Raw genomic sequence first — 21,656 nt, 5'->3', positions numbered from 1 at the left:
TTAACTCTTTATTTATATAAATTTATAACTACTTAGGAGAAAATGCTTTTATAAAAAATTATTGTTTCTAAATCTAAGGTATTTTATTCATGTTTGAACATTAAAAATAATGACAATGAATCTTAATTTTTTTTTTTTTTTTTTAAGAAATATGTCATTAAGTTCTCGTTAAATCATAAAATATTCTAACATTTTTTAATTATTTCATGTGGTAAAAAATTAAAAAAGAAAAAAAAAGAAAAAAAAGAATATTCAAAAAGGTCAACAATGAGGATTTTATTTAAATTTTTTTTTTTTTTTTTTTTTTGGTAAAAATTAAATCTTTAGCTGATATATTCAATATTTTATTCGAATTATTTAAATAAATCTTCAATATAATATTTTCAATCTTTCCTATATGTTTCCACATGCTATATATGTCTTCCGTAAAAATATTTCATGAATAATTCTTATTTTTAAAAAATTTAATTACAAAAGTGGTCAAACATTTACCTTTACAAATTAACTAATACAAATATATAACTACTATCTTTGTGTTTATTTTCCTTTATTTATATATGTCATTTCATTCTATCCTTATTTTTCATGGTGTTTTGTTTTGCATCAAGCGATAATAGTTTATGTATTGTACCCCATATAGTGCTTCATGTTTACTAAACTTTTTTCTAAAATTTTTATGTCTTATTTTCCTCTGTTAAAAACATATTGTTTAATTTCTACAAAATTCTTTAAATAGCAATCAATTTATTTATGTCCAGCTCTTGGCAGTGTTTTTGTTCATATATGAAATTTTAAATGGAAATGCAAAACAATTCCATTATCATGTTACGTATTTGTACCTTCATTTTCACTATATGTATCATCATTTTCTTGCTTAATGTTGTACAATTCTTTTAATTCTTTTATTACCCTATCATAATTTTCGTTACTTTTAATAAAGAATTTTTTTTTTTTATCCACATCAATAGTGTCTCTTGTGTATTCTGCACTTAATACACCTTCAAAAGTTTCAGACAAGTTCCTTAAACATCTATTGCTTAATTGTAATTCTACAGTTGTATTTATGTCATCCCATCTTTGTGTGTTCTGTTACGATATAAATAAAATCATGTTTTAAAAAAATGTTTTTAAAAAAAAATGTTTCTTGATAAAGATAAATTTCATTTAAAAAATATACAAATTAAAAGAATTAATATATATATATATATATATAGGGTGTTGTTACTTCTAATTTTTTATTTTATGGTGTATTTACCTGTAAAATGAAACATAACAAGGCAACAGCTAGTAAAATAAAAAATTTGAAATTTGGAATTTTTGTAAAATTTTTCATTTCAAATTTTTTTCCTTCTAATTCAAGTGAGTTATTCTTTTTACCAACTAAAGAACTTCCTTCTGTCATATGTAATTAACCCCTATTAATTTTTTAGTTATTTATTCAATTTTTTTTAAAAATATAAACAAAGCAAACTATTTTAAGATATAATATTTGTTTTTCCTTGAAAATTAAAGGGAAAAAATATAAAATCAGTATCTTGTTATAATTTTCGCGAAATAAAAGAAAAAAAAAAAATTTTTTTAAAGTACACAATAAATTATAAAATTACAAAATGTTAATTAATGGTAGTTTCGTAAAATCATCTGCTACATAAAAATTCAACTAATAACGTCAAAATATATTTGTTATTTATATAAAAAATGCCATAAAACTAAAGAACGCTTACTAAAAATTAAAATTTTAATTAATTTTTTTTTTCCTTCCTTTGTTCTATTTAACTATAGTACAAAAAAAAAAAAAAAAATTATTTTTAATGAATTAACAATTGAGAGCATAAATTAAAAAATATATTGTATAATACTTATATTGTTTTATTGTCTCATGTTTTATATTTTTGTACAAAGTTTTTAGAAATTTATTATATTAGAAATAAATTTCAGCTGGTTGGCTTTAGCAAAAAATATTAATATATAAAAAAAAATTTGCTCTCTCATGTAATTTAAGACCTTCGAACAAATGATCATACATTTTTTAATTTTTTTTTTAAATGTACAAAGTTATAATAATAACAATAATAATAATAATAATAATAATAATAATAATAAAAGAACCGAATACATAATTTTTAATTTAATTATATGGGGAAAACACAGATATTAGCTCTATTTTACTTATAAAAATAAAACTATCATATAAGGAATTAACAGAACAAATTTGTTAACACATTATATTCTGCTTTTTTTTTAACCCCTCATGTATTGTTTTATTATATTATCGGAAGTTATAAAAGATACGTTATATAATGTTATTTTAATTTATGAAAATATAAAAAAATACAGCAATTTTTTGTATGTTACTGTTATAACAACATTACGCATATTTTATTATGAAAATAGACTTTGATGATAAATTGCCTTACATAACTGTATAGTGATATGAAAATAAAGTGGAAGCGTAGGATTCTGCATGATATCATTAAAAAAAAAAAATGAAGTCAATAAAAAATTATATACTATTACAGATAATAGTATTATACGCATTTTGAATTATCATGCTGCTTAATTTTCCTGGCATTAGCTCATATTAGTAAGATAATTTTTACAAAAAAAACTTTCTCCTATCAATTTTTTTTAATTTTGTGCATTTATAAAAGTTACACGTTTATATTAAAATTAAGTATAATTTTACTGCTCTTTTAAATATTATTGAACTCTTCCTCTGTGCACGCAGTTTTTATGAAGTTTCTCACTCTTATTATTTATCTTTTTTTTTTTTCATGTAAAATAAGAAATTCTTCTAATAAACAAATGGATAATAAATACATCCATATGCTTATTATGTTTAAATATTCGTCTTACCATTAATATGTGGTAACCTTAACCTATAAATATAATAATTACGCAACAGTGTAATGACAGTTGTAACAAAAAGAGTGATATAGGTTGTTGTAAATAGATTAAAGTGTGCTATTTTAAATGGGGGTACCAACATACATACATATATATTTATTTATTTGAATACTTCTAAAAACTTGGGACTCATTAAGGTCTGTTATAATTTTAATTTTTAAAACAATGTTTTGATTTACAAAAAAAAATAGTAAAATAAAAATTTATAAAAAATATATAGTGTTTTCTTTAGTTAAATTATTATATAGTTTTGACAAAAAAAAAAAAAAAAAAATATGTATGTTAACGAAAAATTTTAATTAATGGTATCTTTTATTATCACAAATTAAAAAATAGCTTTTAAAAGTTATTTTAATTTTTGTTTATATAAAAATTATTTTTATTTATTATAGTGCTTCTTCAAACTAATTAATATTATATCATCATCCGTTGTTAGGAGCAAAATATAATAACTTGACATTGCCCAATTGTTTCTTTATATTAGTAAATTTACTTATTTAATTATTTTATTTTTCATTAGAATACTAATAAGAAAACATCACTCTATTTCTTTGAACTTCAATGTTATCATTCGTCTGATTCGGAATCTTCAAAATCAATATCCAAAGCATTTTTTATCTTCTCCATCATCTTATTTCTCAATAATAACCATGAGTGGGTCTTCTCTTTTAGAAAATTAATAAAGCTCTCTTTAGAACGTGGTACATCACCAACAAAAGCGTAAAAATCCTTAAAGTCATTATAATCCTTTTTCAATAGAGTATTTATCAAATCAGAAGAAGTGCTATCTATCTCCATTTCAATTTCTTCTGGTACTTCATAGTCCTTTTTAATTTGTTTATAATTTTTCCACAGATAATCTCCTAATTTTAAATACTTTTTTCTTTGAAAATCATGAAAATAGTTAAATATTGTAAACATAACTTTATGATTTACTTTACTACTTAACGTACTAAGTTTTCTTTTTAGTTTCTCCTCTGTAATATTTAAACAAACCTCTGAAACTTTACATCCATAAGGTAATTCTGCATTTTCATCTTCTGTAGAAGTATCATGTTTATTTTCTGATATAAATTCATAATTAGAATCCATATCTTTCATTATCTCTTTTATTTCATTTTTACTTACATCCTTGTACGCTAAGGCTTCATATTTTTTTTTTAATTCCTGAATAGTTAATAAATATTTTTTTTTATCCATTGTGCGTTTACGTAATGAAGATTCACCAGGATAAGTACCAGTTTTTCTTGAATTTTTTTCTTCGCTTTTCGAACAATTGGAATTTTTTATTTTATGTTTGCATAATTTTACATTTGTTTTTGTGGTCAACTTGTTGTATTCATCTCCATTTATGTCGGATCCTACATTCTTCATTTTTTCGCTCATATTTCTTTTTTTAGATAGTTTTCTTAAAAATCTATTATTATACTTTTTCCATTCTGAAATAATATTACTATCTTCATATACATCTATGTTCTATAACGATAATTAAAAAGAATTTGTTCAAAAATTGTATATATCTTTTATTAATTCTTTATTTAGTTAAACGTGTCAGTAGAGTCCAGAAAAAATATATACATATAAAGATATATATATATAAATACACGTGTACACATATATATAAATATACATGGATATGGATAAATGTACACATTCCTATACATATATATATGTGAGTATATATACACTTTCAAATTTACATTTTAACATACTTGTAAAAACATGTAAAACAAAATAAGTAGACACAAAATAAAAAGCCTAAGAGCTATAGCTTTTTCTAAATCTTTATTTTTAAAGTCTTTTCCCTGCCCTGATGAATTTCTATGGTTCTTTTTATCTTCTGTTTTACACAAAAGTAAAGGGTAATGAGCTGTATGAACAGCTGGTATCTTGGAAAATATATTATACATTTTCTTTTAATTCATAAATATGAAACAGTTTATTTTGTTAAAAATATATTGTTTGTTTATTTGTTTATTTATTAATTTATTTATATTCTTTTTTTGTAAATTAATGGGTAGCACAATAATATTTAAATCATATTAATAATTTCATAAAAGGTTTTGAACATAAAGAAAAAAAAAAAAAAAAGTTTCATAAAAGTTTCTTTTTTAGCATCAAAAAATGTACCCCTGAATAAAGATCTACAGGCTTTGTTATTTTATATTGACTGTATCTTAGAAAATGAATAATATTAATTTTTTAAATATTATTTTTTTTTTATCACTATTGCCTAATATTTTCCCTCCTCTATCATTTATTTAATTAGAAAGAAAAAAAATTAATAATTTGTATTTAAATAAATTTATCTGTATAAACTTATTTAATATATAATATATTACTTAATGAGATAATTACATTATATTTTTGTTTCATCATATCTATTTTTACAACTCAGATGTGGAAATTTTTTCTGAATATTATTCTTTCGTTATTTACCAAGTTATATATATTTTTATAAAAGGAGTATGTAACATAAATACAGCTATATTTAGGTTTTTTTTTTTTTTCTTTTTTTTTCTTTTTTTTTCTTTTTTTTCTCTTTTTTCATTTTTTTCTTTTTTTTTCTTTTTTTTTTCTTTTTTTTCTTAAATATAGAATTATATAGAAATTAAAATACAAAGTACGTAGAAGTTCTTATTACAAATATTAATAATTATATTTCTAAAACTGAACTTAATTATAAAAAAGTCATTGGAATAATTCGATTAATAAATTTCAGAACAGTTCTAATTACTTTTATTTCTTTTTTATTTTCTTTTTTTATTTGTACTAAAAATTATATACCATTATTCAATATTATTACAGTAGTGTTCATCTTATTTAATATTATAAAAAAAAAAAAAACTTTATATAATCTTTAATTATCATTCTATAACTTAAAATTATATATAAATGTATGTTAAAAATTGTTAAAATATAATTATTCTATTAATCAAACATTATATAACGATATGAGCTTGTTTCAACATAACACAATGAAAAAAAAGTTTTAACATAATGTTCAGCTACATATATAAGGGAACAGCTAAAAAAATAAAATAAACAAAAAATTATATTTATCTCAATAGTACTTTATATTAAAATACTTTTGTATTCTGCAATTATTCATTATCTCATTTTAAACAAAAATCGTGCAGAAAATTTTTGCAGTTCTTTTTAGATTTCCTTTAATTTGCTGTACAATATATATGTATATATATTATATATATAGCATAACCATTTACACTACAAATGTTCATAAGGAATGCTAATTTGATATGAAGTATACTATTTATTTATTCACATAAATTATTATTGGCTTTCTTTTTTTCTTTCTTCTTTTCGTCTTTATAACTTAACATATTTAAATTAGAAGAAAATTATACTGGTAAACTGTACCAAACAAATGCAAAAACTATATATATTTAAAAAGGTTCTGTAGGTATTTTTTTCTTTTATTTTTCTTATAAATATTTAATATGAATATATTAAAAAGTGTAGTTATCGTTAAATCATTATAATAATATTTATACAACTACTGTTATAATAGTTTTACAGATAATTAAATGAACAGAACATGGATATACTATGCATATATAAACTATCGTTTCTCATAATAAATTGCACATAATCACAAATAACATTTTCAACATATTTATGAAAAAATATTTAATAAATAAAGTTATAACAGATATATAATTTCTTTTATATTAATTTTACAATTTACACAAAAAGAAAAAACAGCTAAATTAAAGAGCACATTTTCATCAAATAAAGAATTTAATGAAAAAAAATATAAATACATATATAAATACATATATATATATATATGGATATATACATATATAAATACATATATATATATATATAGATATATACATAGATATATACAGATATATATATATATATATATATATATATATATATATATATAATTCTCTCTTTTTTTTTTTTAATTATAATTAACATACTTTAGAATGATAAAAATTCCGAAATGAACAGTTCTATAAAAAATATATATTAATTTCATAAATTAAAAAAAACGTTTTTATGTGATATACTTTTTATATCAATAAAATTAATGTTATACTCAACTTTCACTATTACTTATATAAGTAATATTATCAGTTAACAGTAGAAAACAAAATAAAATAAAATAAAAAGAAGATAATAATAACGATAATAATAACGATAATAATAACGATAATAATAACGATAATAATAACGATAAAAATATCGATAATTATAACAGTATATATAACGATATATATAGCGATAATGATAGAAATGTTAACGGAGAAGAAGAATCTATGTTTCACATAGAACAGCAGCTATAGCCAATTTAATCTCCGGGATTAATTATATTTTTTCATAATTTTATCAATTTAATAAATCAGCACTTTCTATTCAAGTCACCTACATCATTATAATTTTATTTTGCATATTTCACTAAATTAGTAGCCAATTCTTCCGTAAATTTGTCATTCATTTCATTGGAGAACAGCTTCCATGAATGTCTTTTACCAACTATGAATTCAATAAACTTCGATCTAACACAATTTCCAATTTTAATTAATTCATGCAACTCTGCATAACTTTTTTGATCCTTTTTTAATAATTCCTCTATCAATTTAGCAAAAATATTATTCCATTCTTTTATTTTAATTTCCTTTGGTATTTTAAACTTTGCTTCTAAATCCTCACATAATTTCCATAAAATATTTCTTACTTTCCAAAATTCTACCCTTTCATGATCGTGAACATATTTATATATAAGATACATACTTTTAGGATCTCCAAAATACTTTAAATTCTCAAGCTTTTTACTTAAATCTAATTCCGACATATATTTAATAAAATCAGAAGACGTACAACCATAAGGCAATTCCACATTCTTACAATCAACTATTCTGTTATATTTACGCAACAATGTAATTTCAAAGTCAGGTTTATTAATAGATTCTCGGAGATCTTTTATTTCAAATTTACTTATATCCTTTTTCACCAAATCTTCATTTTTTTTAATAAGCTCAACATTTATGCCATTTTCACCTATTTTCTCTGAGGGTTCCTTTCCTAGCGGTTGACCATCTTGTATATTCCTTTTCAATAAAGGATCATTTCCCTTCTTTTTCATATCTAACTTTTCATTTTCGTTTGCTTCTGAAGTACCTCCTTGTACTCTTTTTTCTTTTAAAACTGCATTATCTCCCTTATCGATACTATTATGCCTTGAACGTCTATCTGTTTCGACTGGTTTACTTTCTGGTTGAGGAAAATCCCTCCCTACAGGGGATGGCTTAGGACTTGCATCTCCTCCTGAAAGAAGAGATCTAGAAGTTTCTCCTAATATGATCTGCTTCCTGTCTGTCTGCGGATTGTTCGTTTTAGAGGGTTGAGATTTTGAAGGAGAATCCATTTTCACATTTAAATTTCTTGATTTTTCCCCTAGTTTAACTGATTTATTAGGTGGCTCCTGATTTCCCACCTTTGGGGGGGATGGCTTTGGATTTCCCTCCCTTAACATAGTATTATTTGTATTATTATTACCAACCTTCGCATTTTTCCTTTCGGCTAATTCTCTTGTATATCTACTACACAACTGGGTATTTCTAAAAGTGCTATAACGTGCAAATATGTTTGTATTCTGCAAACAGGAATTAAAAATATTTTTATTAAAAAATTATTCAAGATGAATACTTTTTTTCATTTTTTTGTTCTTTTTTGTTTTAGAATAATTAAATAAAACAAATTAAAAAGATATACATGTAATGATATATAGGAATTTCCAAATTTTTCTTTTATCATACTTGTAAAATAATATGTAACAGCGTAAGAATGGATAAAACAAAACATCTAAAAATTATTGAACTTTTTAAATCCTTCTTCCTGTAACATTTTCCTTCCTCTTCTAAATAATCAATAAAATAATTTCTGACTTCTTTCTTATTAAAAGAAAAAGGATACCCTCCTGTTGTAACGGGATTCATGTCGCTAAATTCCATATTCTTAAGTTTTATGAAGTTAAATTATATTAATAAATAAATATGTATATTTGTACATATGTAATGACATAAATAATTTGTTCCCTTCTTATCGTATTAATTAAACAAAGGAATTTCTATTATATATGATTAATTCCTTCATAAAAATATATTAAATAATCAAATTAAATTTATAATATAAAAAACATACAAAATATGCACACATATATATTTAAATTACAATAGTAATTCTATTATTCTTTCGTCCCTGCTATTTAGTACTATATATATTCAACTTATTTTTTCATATAAATAAATACAGTCAAAAAAAAAATTCTATTAAATAATAATATTTTTTATGATATCATAATCCATACTATATTTGTAAAGTAAATTTTTTATTTTGCCGCTATAAAAACTGCTATAATGCTTATAATATATATAAAAATATGAGACTACTATTTAACATGAAAATAAAAAATATATATTACTATTAAAAATAATTTTATTAATAAATTTTATTTAATTCAATAAAATACAATGAACTAAATATTTTTTATTTTTAGTTTTTTTTTTCATACACTTCTTAAATTATTGTTTTTATATTTTGTTCATCATTTTATTTTTTGGAAAAAGTTTTAAAAGTTTTTAGTCGTTTAATAGTGTGAAAAAATATATCACAGTGCTTGCTTATATTATCTTTTATTTCGTTTTTTTTTTTTGTTTATTTAGGTATTTCCATTAATCAATAAAAACGTTTCAATATTTATATAATTTTCTTATTTAATTTAATTTTTTTTTTTTATATTATTGGCGAATTTCTTTTTTTTATATCGTTAAAATTTTATTTATTTCCAATTTTTGCTTTAAAAAAAAAAAAATATGTACATGAACATACAATTACATGTATATAAACATATAATATACATGTATATACAATTATATAATATTAACTGTATAATTGTATATCATGTTTATGTATATAAACATATAATATACATGTATATACAATTATATAATATTAACTGTATAATTGTATATCATGTTTATGTATATATATATATATATATATATAAATGGAAGGTAATAAATACAAACACACAAATGAATCTATTTTTACCTCTTATTTTTTTCTGTTTTTTCTGTTTTTTATTATTATTTATGTTTTTAAAAAAATAGCTTTTTTTAAAAAATAATTTATTATTAAATATTTTTATCCCACCCATGTGAATATGGTTAATAATAAACGAAAAAAAAATTTTTTAAGTTAGTATATTATGGAACTTGAACCGAGATATCTATATTGTAATGATTAAAATCTTGTATTTATATTTTTTAAAATTTTAAATTATTATTATAACAAATGATTCAGCCCATAAAAGGGATAAAAGGAAAATATATCACTTTAATATGTATTGCCAAAATTTAACAATAATAGCATTTATTTTTTTCAAATATTATATTTTATGTTTACCCCTATTTTGAAATATCGAATTTAAATTATTCATTAAATTTTTACTTATTTAACAATATATTTGTTGTAAGTTCGTTTTTTCAGTTATATTTGTTTGTATGTGCACTTAAAACATTTATTTATTTTTATTTTTTACATATTGTATTTATGGATATTAGGTGCATTTATTTAATACGTGTAAGTGCAATTTAAATATGTAAGAAGCGCAGAATAATATTATAAATAAATATATACATACATGTATTTTATATTTGTATGTACGCATAATAAAGGGTTTTACTTGATCTGCTCTGTAGCCGTAAAAATAAGTATATTAAATAACATTATAACATATTATTAACATATTAAACCAATAAGTCTTATTTGAAATGGTTGTATAATAATTATGAGAAAGGGAATGATATACGGTGCTTCGCAAATCGTAAAGTAAAATTTTATAAAGACTGATATGTCTACAATATATTTTTGTACACATACTGGCAATGTATATGTTACTAATTTTTTAATAGCTATAAAAATAATAAGAATTTTAAAGACTATTATTTCTTCCCAAAATATTAAGATTGGAATATACAAAATTTATGCCATATATTTAATTATTTATTTTTAAAATATGTGATCAAATGTCACATAAATTACACTTAAAAATTCTTTTTCAAAAATGTTAATAATATCAATATGGTGTTTACATCATTATAAGTATTATATATGTTAAACGGTTTGTAGTATTGTAGAAATTTATGAGTACGCTTTAATAACAATTTTATTTTCGATTTATTAAAAATGGGAAAATAAATTAATTTTGTAAAAAATTTTGTAATCAAATCACCCCCCTTTATATTAAATTTATATATTTATATACAGTTTTTTTCAAATTTATATGTACAAATTAATATAAAAGCATTTATCAAATTGTTATTCAAATGTTAATATGAAAATAGACTTTTTTTTTTTTTTTTTTCATTATAAATAATACATATTAAAATAAATTAAAACGCTTATTTAATACATTGTCACTATATGAAAGTAAAAGATGGTTAAATAAACAGCTCTATAAATCAATTTTAAAAATATAGCAAATTTATTGAAAATAAAATTGACACCTATAAAATATATATATGGAAGTTCAATTCTTATTAAAATGTAATATTATAGATGATAGGTGTAAAAATACCATTAATGTAATATTTTTTTTTTAAAAGTGTTTTTCACTACCACCTTTTTCATGTAAAACTGTTAGGACAATATTGAATATGTTTTACAAATATGGGATTTTCAGTGAACAAATATTAAAATATGAAAAGAATCTTTTTATTTTTATTATTAGTATAATTAAATAATTAGGGCATATTTTGTATGTATACCCAAATATTATATATTAGTAACAAAATTAAAAAAAAATTTTATTAACGTTTTCAAATAAAAGTTTGAATACTATAATGGGCAAAAAAAAAAATAAAATAATAAGAGTTTTATTATTTTTCAAATGAGAAGTACAAACTAACTTCGGTAACGCTAATTTATTCATTTTTTTCTTTTTTTTTGCTTCAAATATCCTTTGCATTATTAATCAAAATGCATATATACAAATTGTAATGTATGTACGCTTTTCATATAAAGCCGCTATATGTATATATGCATATAAAAATTAAAGCTCTTAATATACATTTTTCAAGTTGAGACAAATTAATTTATATATATGTAGACAAAACATTAAAACTGTATACATATATATTTATATGTATATGTAATGTTCTGTATTTATATTCATAACATAAATTGGAATATTTACCATGTATAAAAAAGGTGCATTTTTTGAGAAACATAAATTAAAATAAACAAATAAAATTGAAAACTAATATATACTTTTGAAAAATATAAAAGATAAAACGTTTGTAAATTTTTTTACTCTTACGTGAATTCTTGAATATATAATTTAAATTGAAGTATTAAATTTAAAGCTTTAGGAAAAGTTCTTATTTAATTTAAAAATTTAATTTAATAAGCCAAAAATTTTAATACCTCACATATATGATAATATATTATATATATATATACAAAGAACAAGAAAGGAAGAAAGAACAACATCTAACTTCAATTTATTATGACACTTGAAACACAAGTATTATTTTCCAGATTGCGCTAAAACAGTAAATTTTCACGATTCATCAATTTCTTATTTTCTGTACAAAATTAAATGCATCTTGTATCAAGGATAACGTATATAGTATCAAATATGTTTTTTGTGTTCCAATGAACATCATTAAAAGGGGAGGTACGGCAGGCCAAATCATTGGACTCATCTTAGTTATATCTTTAAACATATTTTTTATAATTGATTTCTTTTGTCCTTCCCCTTCATCATACACTTCAACTTGACCACACCTTTGATTCATGTTTTGTCTTTCATTTATAAATTTCATGAATTGTAACATTTCTTCAGGGCTTCCAAAAGGAAAACCACCTCCTTCTCCATTTGAAGTTGAAGGCATTTCTTGCATCCTATTTATAGGTCCTTGTGCTTGTAGTCGTTGTTGTGGTTGCATTTGTTGTTGAAGCTGTAGTAAATGTTCGGGTGGTAACATCTTTAATAATTGTATAAATTGTTCTTCAGTTAGTTGGGGAGGAATATCAGGACAATTATTAGGATATGGTAATGGTTGTGGTATATGTCTTGGTTCTTCTTCAGTCATTTTTTTATATCTTTCTTCTAATTTTTTTCTATATGTTTCTTCTGCCATTTTCCTATATTTCTCTATATTTTTTTCTGAAGTTTCTTCTTCATTGTGTGAACAATTTTCCTTCTTTTTTCCTTTTTCTTCATTATTTATTTCTTCTTCATCAGTTTCATCATCATCATTATCATCATCATCATCTTCTTCTTCATCTTCTTCTCTTCCGGAAGAGTTTCCTCCCATTAAAGAACCTTTTATCTGTGATATTTTTTTCATAAATTGTGCCAAACATCTGCTACCTTTTATGTTTAAAATTTCATTTTCTACATTTCTTCCTTTAACATCTAAAGTTTTATTATATGTACACTATAAAATAAAAATTTACAAAAAAAATAAGTATTTTTTTTATTATTACAAAAGAGAAAACATAATTATACATTCATGAAGTTTTAAAAAAACAAACTACACAGATAACACAAAAAGAAATAACAAAAATTTAAAGATGCTTCTGTTAAACGATAATAAAAATAACAATAATATTATCATTACCAATAACAATAAAAATAATAGTAATAATAACAATAATAATAACAATAATAATAACAATAATAGTAACAATAATAATAACAATAACAGTAACAATAATAGTAGCAATAACAATAATAATAATTTTATTATCGTCATTTTATATTATATATTTCGAATTTTTTTTCTTTTTTTCTAATTTTCTTCTTACATTGTTAAAAATGTGCAGTACCAAAATTAAAACGGTAAACATAGAGAATTTAATAAAATATGGGGTCTTTTCATTTTTTTCATTTGTCCTATAACAACCTCTAACATTCACATCGGATGATCCCAAGTCTTTATTACTTACAAGAACATGTCCACTTGAGTGTCCTTCATTTTTATTGGCGTTTGACATATTATTAGAATTTAAATTATTAATCATTTCTCCTCTGTCATATATTTTCTTAAATAGTAAACAAAAGTTACGAACAGTTTTATTAAAAAACAAAAAAAAAAAAAAAATAAAAAATAAAATGAACTTTCAGTATAACAGTATATATTTGCAATATATTATAATACATAAAAAACTATTTAAAATGGTACATTTCTCTTTTTATTTATTTTATCATAAAAATTCCATTAAAAAATAGTTTCAATATTAAACACACATTATTAACGCATTATTATTACATAATTTTGTAGAATTAAATAATGACTATTTCAATTCCGCAAATATGTAATTTTTTATAGAATAACAAATAATAAAAATTAAATAAGCTAAAATGTTTTCAATGATTAAAAGCTTTTTTATTTATATCTATACATAGCCTTATTTCTTCTTGAATAACAAAATATACTTTCAAAAAAAATACACTAAGAAGTTTACTTTTTTTCAAAATATATAGTACTATTTATTTCTTAGCGCTTAAAAAAAAAAAAAAATTACAAAATAATTTAAATATATATATATACCTAATATAAAATAAATACGTTCATTTTATTAGTATATATATTAAACGTTTATTAAAACAATAATAAGAATTATTTAATTCTTTATGTAAAATAATTTATATAATAAATTATTCTAAAATTCATTGAAAACAATACAGAAAAAAAGTATTCCTTTTTTAGGAATATAAAATATTTTATATTATATGTATTATATATATATAATACATATATATATATATTTTTATTATGAAAAATAGATTGGTTGTAATACTAAAATGTACTTTATTTATATGTACTACGTATTTTTATATTATATATATATATATATATAACTTATTAAACACATATATAAATATATATTAGTATATACATAATATATATATATTTATATATATTAAATTATAATCTAACAAGGGTAAAACAAAAAAAAATGTATAAACTTTAAAAAAAATAAAATAATATAATACTAACTATATTACAACAATGTTTTTTTATATAACTTCATAATAAGTTGTATACAAATATAGCTGTCTTAAAATAATAAATCATATAAAATACAACAAAACTTAAATATTTACGTACTTTGGTTCTTTATATAATATGATACAATAATAAACTTAATATTATTAGTGATTTATGAAATAACTAAAAATATTCATTTTTTGTATACTTAAATCGGTTTTAATTTTTTATTTATAGTTAATATAATAATTTCAGAATATATAAATATTTATACATGTACGTCCTATAAATAAAGACCATGCTATATTATATTCATATTTATCATTCTTTGTTCATGTATTTATTTATACAGGCCTCAATGAAATTATTATATTTGTACAAATATTAGTAAACTTCATGTAATATTTTTTACAATTCCATAATAGTAAAAATAAATTAGACTAAAATTCATTTCGTCTTAAAGGATTAAATGAGAAAAACATTTAACTGAAAAATTTTTAATTCCATAAAAAAAAACAAATACATGCATTTGTTTATATTTACAACAATATTTTTAAAACGCTTTAAATTAATAATTCTCTTACAAGCGAAAAAGATAATATTTCGTTAATGCATATTTTTTTTTTAATTGAAAAATAAAAAAAAAATAATAAAATAATTCCAAAAAAAGAAATAAACAGAATAATATATATGAAATGAAAACACAACATAATAACGTAATTATTATATTTAGCATATATTTATAAAATAAATTAATTTTAAATAATGCAGTTCCCACAGATAAGGCTCCTTCTAAATTTTCTAAATACAATTACGAGTATAAAATAAAAATGAACTAGTAGCAAGTTTGAGTTAATAGATTATATATGAAATATTAGTTGTAGGTCTTCATATCATAATTTAAATGGTAGAATGGTGTAAAAATAATTATTTAGTTATGGAAAGTTTAAAGGTTATTAATAAAAAAACATATAATGAATAAAAATTTTATTTGGGGTAATTAAAATTCCGCTTTTCGTTTTTTTTTTTATTTAATTAATAGATTAATTTACTTTTTTCTTTTTTTTTATATGTAAAATAAAATATTAATTACTTTTTTCTTCACCCCTTTAAGCTTATTAAAATACCATAAACAATAAAAAACAGTATTATCATATGTATGTATTTATATATGTTACCAATGAGTTGTTATGTACATATATGCATTATTCATTCCCTGTTTTATTTTTATCCATAATAATAGTAATTCTTTATTTAAATGAATTAATAGATCTCAATATAATATTCCTGATATTTTCTGAATATTTAGAATAATTAAAAAAGTACAAGAATGTCTAACTTTCTTTAAATATAAATATTTAATATACATTTTTTAAAAAATACGTGAAAGAAATAGCATTTTTCTATCAGCTCAAAACCTAGTAATTCATTTTCATTTATTCTAAATAGAGTTCATTTCCTTTTTACTGGTAAAATTGAATAATATTTAACACCTATTTTTTATTATTTTTCAAATATAAAAAACTATTGTGCCTCCGCTCTCTTCGTTTTTCTAAAGAAAGACATACGCAAAACAGTAGTTCTTCATATAAATAATAATCCATTTGAATCTTATTCATAAATATTCAAAAAAACAATAGTAACAATATTCTGATATTATAGTTCAGAAAGAACATATTAAATTAACTTTTTTATAAATATTATAACATACTTCAATTGTATTAATAGGAATATTTTAAAAAATGAGAATGGCCCTACCAATTTTTATATATATTTTTTTTATCTTTTATTTATTCTTTTACGTACAAGGAGAAAATAAAAACAAACTATTTTTAAATTATAATGGGTACATTTAATAAAATATGTACAACAGCTTAAATTTTTCCTTTTTTAAAAAAAAAACTCATTCAAGAATAATGATATTATAATAAACATTTTAGAATAAAAAGAAGTAATACAACATAGACGAACACCACAATTTATTCATGTGCATTAACATATACATAATATGTATGTAATATACATATATTACATATTAATTACATAAACGCACTTCTAAAAAAGAACACTACATATCATATGATTTAATCCAAAATTTACCTAAAAATGGAAACCAATTTATAAAGTATTGTATCACTATCCATAATAATTTATATTAGTGTGCAAATATGTTATAGTTTTTTTTTTTTTTTTTTCTGTATCTCCCTCATGGTTGTTCTTTTTCTTTCATGTCAACATATGTTTTCTAATTGTACTTTATTTGTAAATAAAAATGAACATACAATATCTGGGGAAAAAAAAAACTCTTAAACGTTTTTTCTGCGCCTAATACCTAGAATACAGTTAAATATGTATCACATATAAATAGAACTAAACAGCTTACATGCACATGTATATATGTATTCTAGGTATATAAATAATTTCATTTTATCTTTTTTCATAATATGAAACACATATACTACGTTATATACATTATATGAAATTAATTTCTACGAAAAAAATTCATTATTTTGCCTATTTTTTTTTTTTTTATTTATTAACGTATTAAAATAATATGTGAATTAATTAAAAAAGGCAAAAAAGTTAAAACATTATTCTTCCTTTTTTTTTTTTTATTGAAAAAAATTCTTTTCCATTTTTCTAAATGCTTAAAGTATTTTTATATATTTTTTTTTAAGTTTCTATTTTTTTCAAAATGTATAGCAATCTTGAAGTTTGTTTTCAATATACGAACAATTTGAGTCAAATCATTTTAGTATTTAAATATATATATATATTATATATATATATATATATTATATATATTATTTAAATTTTCACGTAATCTTTGTCCGTTATGCATTATTATTTATGTATATGACAAAAATATTGTTCTAAAAATAAAATTAACTCGTTAACATTAACCAAAAGTTTATATTTATTTTTCTTTATTTTAAAAATATACTGTAAATAACATAATAAAATTCTGAAATATATCAAGGCTGCATAATTAATGTTAACAAAATTTATAATAACACCATCATATGTATATATTTATATATACTCAGAGAAAAAACGACTAGGGAGAACAACAAAATATTAGAAAAATCCTTTAATATATATATCGGCTTGAACTTAAAATTGTTATACTATTTAAGAATATGTTATCTTAAATTATAAGAAGGGGGGTGTTGAAGTAGTGTTAAATTGTAATTAAAATTAATATGTTTTTATGGTTTTTTAATATGCTTTATTTGAAAATATATATCACACAGTATAACGAACCAAAGATCTTTAACATGTGAATATTAAGTTACTGATTTTATATATGCAAAGTTAAACAAAAGAAATTATATATATATATATATATATATATACATTAGTTTAACAACAAAAAGGCCCTTGCTTCAATAAAGCAACATATATTTAAATATATTTATATAACTCTTTGCTTAAAATAAAAGGAATAAAGATTCTACAATACAACCCAGAATTTTTATTATAAATGTTTTTTGTATAAGACCAAGTAATATAATTTAGTTAACATTTTTATTTTTGAAAACCGAATTTATTTTGTGAAAAGATTTTAACCTTATAAAAGCTTACTCTAATTTTATATAGATTTAAAATAAAATACTATTATTAATAGGAATTTTAGTTTTTTTTTGTTTTAGTTTTAATTTTTTTTTTTTGTTTTAATTTTAATTTTTATTTTTGTTTTAATTTTAATTTTTTTTTATGTTTTAATTTTAATTTTTTTTTATGTTTTAATTTTAATTTTTTTTTTGTTTTAATTTTAATTTTTTTTTTTTTTACTTTAATTATTATTATTTTTTTGTTTTTTGTTTTGTGTTTGTATTAATTGTTCGGTGAAAACTTTAGTATAATTCTTTTAATAAGAAAGTTCTTTTTACCATTTGTTTATATTTCCTAACTAGATAAAACCGTTGCTTTCTAAATTATTCATTCATAAATAACAAAGGAAACATTTTCCTTTCAAAAATGTACACAACAATTATTTATTAAAAAAAAAAATGAGAAAATATAGAAATTTCATATTTTTGTAATAACATTATATTATTATTATTTTTTTTTTTTATTTTGTATTTGAAATGAATATAAATCCTTTATAGTATTTCAAAAAGTACTGCAAAATGTACAAGAAAATAACTGATAAGAAGACACATTTTTTTTTAAATAATCTCATTATATTTCTGTATTACAATTTCTTGACCGAAAAAAAATAAATAAATAAATAAATGGCCATACTTTTTTATAGTATCTTTTTACCCGTTTTAATTTTGACATGTCTCTATTCTTTCAATTCGAGGTAAAATTCATTCAAGAGGGTTACTTATAATACATAGATATACACATGCATATGTATATATATATATATATATATACATATTCATATTTATAACCATTGCCATATGTGTGTTGTTCTAGATGCGCATTTATAAGTGCGCATATTGAGAAATATGTGCCGATATGTAGATGTACTACACACAAAAAACTGGCGATACACCTTTATGTATTAACATGTTAATTTTTATTTTGATTGTTTCCGGTTTTTTAATTTCCAATTCGGATAAAAAAGTTTAGTAAAATTTTTACAATATATAAGCTTTATAATATTTTATGTCCAATGCAGATATATTTTTAAAAGTGTTATTAGTGGAATTACATGTCAAGATAGATACAGAATAAGATATAAGAGAATAATAGCTGGAAAAAAAGAAGAAATATGGAGAAAAACTTTTTCTATACAATTAGAACCAGCATCATCTGATAAAAAGAATGAGAATTGTAGAAAAAAAAAACCATTAGGACAGGAAAAAAAAAATACTCAAAGTGTGGATAAGTTAGCATTTTTATGTAGAAAAATAACTAAAGCATGGAAAACAACTATTGTAGAGATGGAAAATACGTATAAGGAGAAAACAAAAAAAATGGACAAAGCATGGAAACAGGATATGTGGACTAGGAAATGGTCTAAGTATTTAGAAAATACCCATAAATTAATAAGTTCTAAATTGAATAGTCCAGATCTGTCCATACGTGACAAGGAAAAAATTGCAGAAATATGGATATTTTGGGCTAAAACAGATTTTAATGTTTTTTTAAATCATGTTATATCAGAATGGAATAGTAACTATAATACAATCGAAGAATCTGCTCAAGAAGTAGCAAAGATGAAAAAATAAAACAAATAATAAAAAAAAATAAAAAAGAAGTTATATGACATATTTAGTGTAACAAATGTATTCCCTATATATATATATATATATATATTATATATATATATATATGTTATTTAAATTTTTATATTTATCAGTTTTATAACAGATTAAGTATATTTTTATTTTAATTACTTAGTTACTTATTGTAAAATTATTTGTGATTTAATTATCGCTCATTAACCTAACAAAACATTGTGCTACTTTTTAGAATTTTGGAATTAACTTTTTTTTTTTTTTTTTTTTTATACGAACATGTTCATAATGTATTTATATATAATTTGTCCTTTCTAAATTCTTAAATTTTTATAAAAAATGATAAATTAAAAATCTGGTATTGTTATTAATATCAGTAAAATATATATTAAAAAGATTAAAAAAAAAAATTATGTTCTTATTTTAAAAGAACTTAAAAATGTAAAAGGAAAGTAGACAATAAAGCTTCTAATCTAACCCCTTAAATTATAAACTTTGCTTCCATATATTTATGAATATACATCTATATGAAAAAATTTATATTTACATAATCTATTATGTGTACTGAATTATTATATATAAATCATATTTCATTCTTTCCTAAAATGAATTATCATTCTTGAAAAGTTTTGAGCATCTATCAACTGTTATATTTAATTAATGAACGAGGTTTCTTAAAATGCCTAGAAAAAAGGAGTTTCGTGATTTGCACATCAAAATCTTTAATATCATTTGGGTTTGTATGAACTGGTATATATCGTCATTAAAACCCTTTTTCTAATTTTTTTTAAATATTTATTTTTCACATATAAATTTCTGGCTAAGTTTTTTTAAAAATGTTTATAAAACAAGAACTATTTTTTAATATATGGCAAAAACCGTAAATTATAAAAAAAAAAAAAAATAATAAATAAATAATAATTTTTCATAAAAACGTTTTTCTTAACATAATAATATAACAAATATCATTAAAAATTTAACATAAAAACTTAGAAGAAAAAAAAGAAAATGAAATGAAATGAAATAAAATAAAAATAAAAAAAAAAAAAAAATCCAGATAAAAAGAAATAATAATCTATGTGGTCTTTAAAAAATTAAGAAAAATTATAAATAACGAATAAAATTAATATTAATAATTATATGTTTTACTAACCTTTCACATGAAACCTTTTTTCATAAAACTCTTATATATTTATTATATATATAATGAAATAGTAACATGATTATTCAAGAAAAAGGTTCAATATATTATTCTCTTTTCCTATTTATCTCTTATTTAAAATGTAATTATATATACACATATATATATAATTCATTATATACATACATTACACGAGGGTATACATGCATCATATGCATATAATAACTGGCATACGCCCATACACATTTTACAAATGCATATCTTATTATTATGTTATTCTGTCATTTCTACCCTATTATTATTGCTCGTATAAACATATAAATATCATTTATATATCTTTCCAGATTCATCGTCTTTAAAATATAATCTGTAATT

The 21,656-nt window shown here is 20.4% G+C and overlaps 5 protein-coding genes across 5 annotated transcripts; 1 reads left to right on the top strand and 4 right to left on the bottom strand.

Annotated features, from left to right (window-relative positions):
- Nucleotides 1-825: 825 nt before the first annotated feature.
- MKS88_001243 (uncharacterized protein) lies at nucleotides 826-1,333 on the bottom strand (the record flags this gene model as incomplete). The annotated part of the gene is made up of 2 exons (XM_067214154.1): nucleotides 826-1,086; nucleotides 1,256-1,333. 2 exons carry the CDS (start codon nucleotides 1,331-1,333, stop codon nucleotides 826-828), a joined length of 339 nt encoding a protein of 112 aa, XP_067075169.1.
- Nucleotides 1,334-3,474: 2,141 nt separating this feature from the next.
- MKS88_001242 (uncharacterized protein) lies at nucleotides 3,475-4,817 on the bottom strand (the record flags this gene model as incomplete). Its single annotated transcript, XM_067214153.1, has 2 exons — nucleotides 3,475-4,383; nucleotides 4,620-4,817. 2 exons carry the CDS (start codon nucleotides 4,815-4,817, stop codon nucleotides 3,475-3,477), a joined length of 1,107 nt encoding a protein of 368 aa, XP_067075168.1.
- A 2,504-nt stretch (nucleotides 4,818-7,321) lies between these two features.
- On the bottom strand, nucleotides 7,322-8,894 carry MKS88_001241 (uncharacterized protein; the record flags this gene model as incomplete). The annotated part of the gene is made up of 2 exons (XM_067214152.1): nucleotides 7,322-8,536; nucleotides 8,700-8,894. 2 exons carry the CDS (start codon nucleotides 8,892-8,894, stop codon nucleotides 7,322-7,324), a joined length of 1,410 nt encoding a protein of 469 aa, XP_067075167.1.
- Nucleotides 8,895-12,515: 3,621 nt separating this feature from the next.
- Nucleotides 12,516-13,974, bottom strand: MKS88_001240 (uncharacterized protein; the record flags this gene model as incomplete). Its single annotated transcript, XM_067214151.1, has 2 exons — nucleotides 12,516-13,388; nucleotides 13,759-13,974. 2 exons carry the CDS (start codon nucleotides 13,972-13,974, stop codon nucleotides 12,516-12,518), a joined length of 1,089 nt encoding a protein of 362 aa, XP_067075166.1.
- Nucleotides 13,975-19,183: 5,209 nt separating this feature from the next.
- On the top strand, nucleotides 19,184-20,131 carry MKS88_001239 (uncharacterized protein; the record flags this gene model as incomplete). The annotated part of the gene is made up of 2 exons (XM_067214150.1): nucleotides 19,184-19,254; nucleotides 19,579-20,131. The coding sequence occupies 2 exons, from the start codon at nucleotides 19,184-19,186 to the stop codon at nucleotides 20,129-20,131; spliced, it is 624 nt and encodes a 207-aa protein (XP_067075165.1).
- Nucleotides 20,132-21,656: the final 1,525 nt, after the last annotated feature.

Source organism: Plasmodium brasilianum, chromosome 4 (assembly GCF_023973825.1).
Source record: "Plasmodium brasilianum strain Bolivian I chromosome 4, whole genome shotgun sequence".
Lineage (NCBI taxonomy): Eukaryota > Apicomplexa > Aconoidasida > Haemosporida > Plasmodiidae > Plasmodium > Plasmodium brasilianum.
The sequence above is the reverse complement of the archived record's forward strand: the minus strand, read 5'-3'. Positions and strand labels throughout refer to the sequence as shown.